The sequence below is a fragment of the Capricornis sumatraensis genome, chromosome 4, assembly GCF_032405125.1.
Source record: "Capricornis sumatraensis isolate serow.1 chromosome 4, serow.2, whole genome shotgun sequence".
Taxonomy (NCBI): Eukaryota; Metazoa; Chordata; class Mammalia; order Artiodactyla; family Bovidae; genus Capricornis; species Capricornis sumatraensis.
Window position 1 is genome coordinate 49,841,742 of NC_091072.1, and position 6,000 is coordinate 49,847,741.

General features: G+C 36.1%; 1 protein-coding gene across 1 annotated transcript in view; it reads left to right on the top strand.

Annotated features, from left to right (window-relative positions):
• GLIPR1L2 (GLIPR1 like 2) overlaps positions 1-4,075 on the top strand; it is a gene marked incomplete at its 3' end in the record, with an annotated part of 36,196 nt that extends 32,121 nt beyond the window's left edge. The window contains exons 5-6 of the mRNA XM_068971404.1: positions 3,656-3,682; positions 3,765-4,075. Of these exons, the coding sequence (XP_068827505.1) occupies positions 3,656-3,682; positions 3,765-4,075 (338 nt within the window). The remainder of the gene's footprint in view (positions 1-3,655; positions 3,683-3,764) is intronic.
• Positions 4,076-6,000: the final 1,925 nt, after the last annotated feature.

Genomic DNA, 6,000 nt, shown 5'->3' on the forward strand with positions numbered 1-6,000 from the left:
CATGAGGTGCCCAAAGTACTGGAGTTTCAGCTTTAGGATCATTCCTTCCAAAGAACACCCAGGGCTGATCTCCTTTAGAATGGACTGGTTGGATCTCCTGGCAGTCCAAGGGACTCTCATATGATCCAGCAATTCCACTTGTAGGTACTTGTCCAGAGAAAATGAAAACACTAATTCGAAAAGATATATACACTGCTATGTTTATTGCAGCATTATTTATACCAGTCAAGATATGGAAACAACCTTAGTGTCCAATAGTGGATAAATGGATAAAGAAAATGTGATATATATGTACAATGCAGTATTATTTATCCATGAAAAAGAAGGAAATCTTGCCACTTGTGACAATATGAATGGACTCTGAGGGCATTACACTAAGTGATATAAGTCAGAGAAAGACAAATACCACATGAACTCACTTGTATGTGGAATTAAAAGCAAACAAACAAACCAAAAAAAACCAAGCTTGCAGATATGAATAGATTAGTGGTTGCCAGAGGCAAGTGAATGAAATGGATGAAGAGGGTCAAAAGTACAAAATTCTACCTCCACTTATAAATAAGTCATAAGGATGTAATAATGAACATCATGGTGACTATAGTTTATAATACTGTATTACATATTTGAAAGTTAAGAGAGTATATATTAAAATTTATTTAAGAAAAAAATTTGTAACTATGTATACTAATGAATGTAAACTGGACTTATTGTAGTGATCATGTCACAAAATATACAAATGTCAAATCATTATGTTGTGTGTTGTAACAAACGATTTATGTCACTTATACTTCAATTTTAAATAAAATAAAAACCTTGTAAAGAAAAAAGGTATATACTATGTGCCAGAAAAAGTGACAGAAAGTAGTCACCATCTGGACATTGCCTAGTAAGTAAGAAGAAAAAAAGGATCCTTTAAGCATCTAAGCAAAAATGTAAAGTCATTTATTAGAGAGTTTAACAGTCAAACTCTTTTTTGAAGAAAAGAGAAAAAAATGGCCACTCTAAGTATTCTGACAATACAGTGTTCAGAGTGAGAAATATGCCGTAAACTCTCAGGTCATGAAGATCAGAGAAGGTGCCATGAAAAAGCAGAGGAAAATAGCTAAAATGTCAGGGAAGCAGACTGTGAAGTCCTCTTAGCCTGGGACACCAAAATAGATGATTCTCAAAAGCTCACCAGAAAATTGCTGCAATTCTCAAGAATCTTTGAGAAAGCTCCCACAAACTGTCTCGGTGTTCAGCAGCAAAGCAAAAATTTCCCATTTTACCCAAGAGGTAACTGTGAATCTCAAATCCATTTAGCCAGCAGCCACTTCTGAAGAATAATTGTCTCTACTTCTTTCAAATAGTCCAAATTTCACTAGCAGTCTTATCTTTGGCAAACTCAAACCTAAAGCTTTGGGGCTTTCCCAGTGGCTTAGCAGCAAAGAATCTGCCAGCAATGCAGATGAGGTCGGGAAGATCCCCTAGAGGAGGAAATGGCAACCCACTCCAGTATTCCTGCTGGGAAAATCCTCTGGACAGAGAAGCCTGGTGGGCTGCAGTCCATGGGTTGCAAAGAGTCAGACACAACTGATATACTTATGTGAAGTAATGCCATACTAGCAACTGAAAATTCTGCAGAGAGGAGAAAAATCCAGACCAGCCTCAAACTTCTCTACAATAACAGTAAAACCTAAGGGTCAGTGGAGTGATGCCTACATTGTCCTTAATACAAGTGTCAACCAGGAATTTGTATAGAGCCCAAACTTTCATATATAAACAAATAGACATATACTGTGGGAACATGCAGTAACTTGTGGAATATAGTTCTCATAAGCACTTCAATAAACTACTAGAGAATGACTTTCACCAAAAAAGATAAATGGTAAAGCAAAACACTGCACTGAAAGAACTCTCCTCAAGCACTGAATCTTAATTGATAGACAAAGATTAAAACAAACCTGAAGGTTATAATGATAAACTGTATGGGTAATAAAATCTGGTGATATACAAATAATATAATTCATAAAACTTGGCAAGAGAAGAGAGAGGTAGGAAAAAAATGTGCTTAATTTCATCATCTTTTATAGCCAGGGGTCAAAACATATTATTCATAGATGATAAGTCAAACAATAGTGATGTTAGTAAATTTAAATGTATTTAAATCAAGTACAAAAGTAAAAGAAGAATGTAACCAATGAAAATTCGTGATGAGAACTAAAGATACAAAGAAATGTACTGATTGCATCGTTGCTCAAAATAAGCTAAAAATAAATACACACACAAAAAAATAATATACATACACCAAAGGGCTTCCCTCATAGCTCCGTTAGTAAAGAATCCGCTTGCAATACAGGAAACCCCGCTTCGATTCCTGGGTCGGGAATATCCCGTGGAGAAGGGATAGGCTACCCACTCCAGTATTCTTGTGGCTCAGTTGGTAAAGAATCTGTCTGCAATGCGGAAGACCTGGATTCGATCCTTGGGTTGGAAAGATCCCCTTGGAAAGGGAAAGGCTACCCACTCCAGTATTCCGGCCTGGAGAAGTCCATGGGGTCACAAAGAGTTGAACACGGCTGAGCGGCTTTGACTTTCACTTTCACTTTCACACAAAAGGAAGCAGAGAAAATACGTACAGACTGTACTGTAAAAGGTTTTTTTTTTTTGTATTGTGGCCACACTGTGTAGCATGTGAGATCTTACATGCTACCCTACCAGGGATTGAACCTTCAGACCCTGCAATGTAAAGTGTGGAGTCTTAACCACTGGACTGCGAGGGAAATCCCAGTAAAAGATTTTCTAAAATAGAAATTATTTCATAAAATATGAAGTAATAAATAATACCAAACACAGAAGGCTAACATAGCTTCAGAAATCCAACAGATAACTTCAGTTCATCTCCAAGGTGCCTGAGGAGTGATTTATAAATTTTCCTCTAAGATTTGCATCATTGCAAGACAAAGTCCTGGTTGACATTAAGGTATCTATGGGTGAAACTGCATTTACCCTTCCAGTCTCCTTCCTAGTGGAATCTGGGAGTGATTGTTTGAACTTCTCTGCCCAAATGAGCAAAGGAAAGGAAATTTATTTCCTGAAACATATTGTGATAGCACTGGGCTAGATAGCAAAAACAAGGAGTACCAGGCTCTGTAGTTAACCTTGCCATCTGTGAGATGAAGAGCAACCAAAAGCTTCTGAAAATAAGAATTAAATGAGGAAAATGAATAAATTCAGAGGACTAATTTTGAATGATCTTGGGGGGTGTGGGGAGAAGAAAGATTAAAAATAAGCTAACAATATTAAATTAATGGTACTTCATTTTTTAAAAAGGATGTTATGGAATTCTAGAATGTTGAAGCTGGAACAGTCTTTGGAAAGAAGAAGTGAAGTGTTTTATATAAGCTGACAGGATGATTAAAAAACAGAATAAGTACTGGAATCCATACCTCTTCTTCCTATACTTCCATGCTTTCTCTAGCAGACCAGGAGAATCTACTGAAAGAAATATGTTGTACCTTACAGTTGGCTACTGGTTGAAGGGGGGACATCAAAGGTGAGGGTATGGTACCTGAAAACTAGAAGAATACATTATTATTGTTGGAAAAAGTATCTTATATTCTAGAAAAAGAAGAAATTTTATGTAATTCTTTGTGAACTTTCTTTTTCTTTCTAGGCAATGCAGATCGTGACCAAGCCATATGTATGTATTGTTGTCCTTTATTTCTTGAACGACTTAACTACTTCATGTGAAATCCAGCTTTCAATTACTTCTTTATTTACAGATTACCGATATTGGTATCCAAGATGGGAAGTACCCCGACCAATTGTATGTGATCCACTGTGCTTATTGATTTTATTTCTGAGAATGATGTGTTTTTCACTGAGTGCCACAATTGTCTTGATAATACAGTCTTATTTTCCAAATATATTAGTGGAAGAAGAGATGGTTTTTACCCCTGTGGAAACTGGGCCAGCAAAAGAGGAGGGAAAGAAACAGGTGGAGGAGGAGGAGGAGGGAGAGGAGGAAGAGGAGGGGGGAGAAGGGGAGGAGGAAGAAGAGGAGGAAGAGGAGAAGGGGGGAGAGGAAGAAGAGGAGGAAGAGAAGGAGGAGGGAGAGGAGGAAGAGGAGGGGCGAGAGGAGGAAGAGAAGGAGGAGGGAGAGGAGGAAGAGGAGGAGGGGGGAGAGGAGGGGGAAGAAGAGGGATAAGACTCACCACTGTCATAGGATAAAATTGTAATATTTTAAAAAGACAAAAAATACAAAACAAAATAAAATACACTGGAGAAAAAAACCCACCGAGCTTTAACAAAAAATAATATGCACAAACCACTGCTGTAATACCTTTTATTCCCTTCTCTTTCCCACATTTATTGAAAAAATTTTAATTTGAAAAACAAACAAAAAAACATGTATTTTGTAACAGGTGCTATAAACCAACTTCTTGCAAGCTAAGAACAAATAAAGACCTGATGACAGAAAATACTAAAAAAAGATTTGACCAGTCTAATTAATCTTAAGCTTTCACTGTATTATTCTGATAAAAGATGAAATTTCTACTTTCTAAACATGTTTCTATCTCTGTATTTTAAATATTTTTTAAATGGGTTAAAAAATTTCTCAAGTATTAAATAAGATTATACATGTAATGTACTTAGGACCATTCCAAGTTCAGGACAACCGTTTGATAACTTTCGATTTTGTTGTTTTTATCACTCCTATCATAATTGTTACTTGTGGTGGTGATAATGGTGGCGATACTTCCCATGTGTTATCAAGACTTCTAATACCATTATGTATCTTTGTAGTATATGTGTTTAGAATGGTGTAAGTGGTATTTGTACATGCTGTTAGCAGGGAAATTTTTTATTTCTACTTCATGCTCAGTATTTCAAAAGCTTTACTGTAATTCTTTACGAGACTATATAATTTGTTGACACCAAGGGCTAATAAATGTCAAAAGTTTAATTAGTTGTATCAGAGCAATCTGGCTGCTTCCAAATTTATGTTAAAAATATAATAAAATTTTTATAATAGTTATCTACTTATTATATATAGTAAAAGTTCATAAGTTAGTAATATAAATTAATTACTTACCACTTGTAGTACTAATAAATGAACTGAGTAAAAATGCCTAACACAAGAAAAGTACATCAAATGGTGTAAACTTTTTATTTTTTAACTGTATTATATTAAAAGTGAAAGTGAAAGTCGATCAGTTGTGTCCGACTCTTTGTGACCCCACAGGCTATACAGTCCATGTAATTCTCCAGGCCAGAACACTGGAGTGGGTACCCTTTCCCTTCTCCAGGGGATTTTCCCAACCCAGGAATCAAACCCACATATCCCACATTGCAGGATGATTCTTTACCCACTGAGTCACAAGGGAGGCCCATTATATTAAAAACCTGTTCTTAAATGGGACTGGAGAATTATACAAAAAAGCAATGAATTTGCTTGTTGAATTTGATAGTTTATATTTGATAGTTTCTGCTTTTTTGCTTATTTGTTTTCACTTGTGCTTTTTTGTTATATAAGAATTCAGCATTATATACATAATTTATATATATTATAATATATACTAATTAATATACAATTTTGTATATTTATGTTTATATATAATTTTATATACATATATGTAATTTCCATGAAGTCAGCATCTTTTCTACCCAGCCTCCTGAGAAAAAGCCTGCAGTAGGAAAAAGAACTGGTTCTCCACAGTGATTTTCAGTTCAGTTCAGTTCAGTCACTCAGTCGGGTCCAACTATTTAAAACCCCATGGACTGCAGCGCACCAGCTGCCCTGTTCTACACCAAATCCCAGAGCTTATTTAAACTCAAGTCCATGGAGTCAGTGATGCCATTCAACTATCTCATCCTCTGTCATTCCCTTCTCCTCCCACCTTCAGTCTTTCCCAGCATCAGGATCTTTTCCAATGAGTCAGTTCTTCCCATCAGCTGGCCAAAATATTGGAGCTTCAGCATTAGTCCTTCCAATGAATATTCAGAAATGACTTCTTT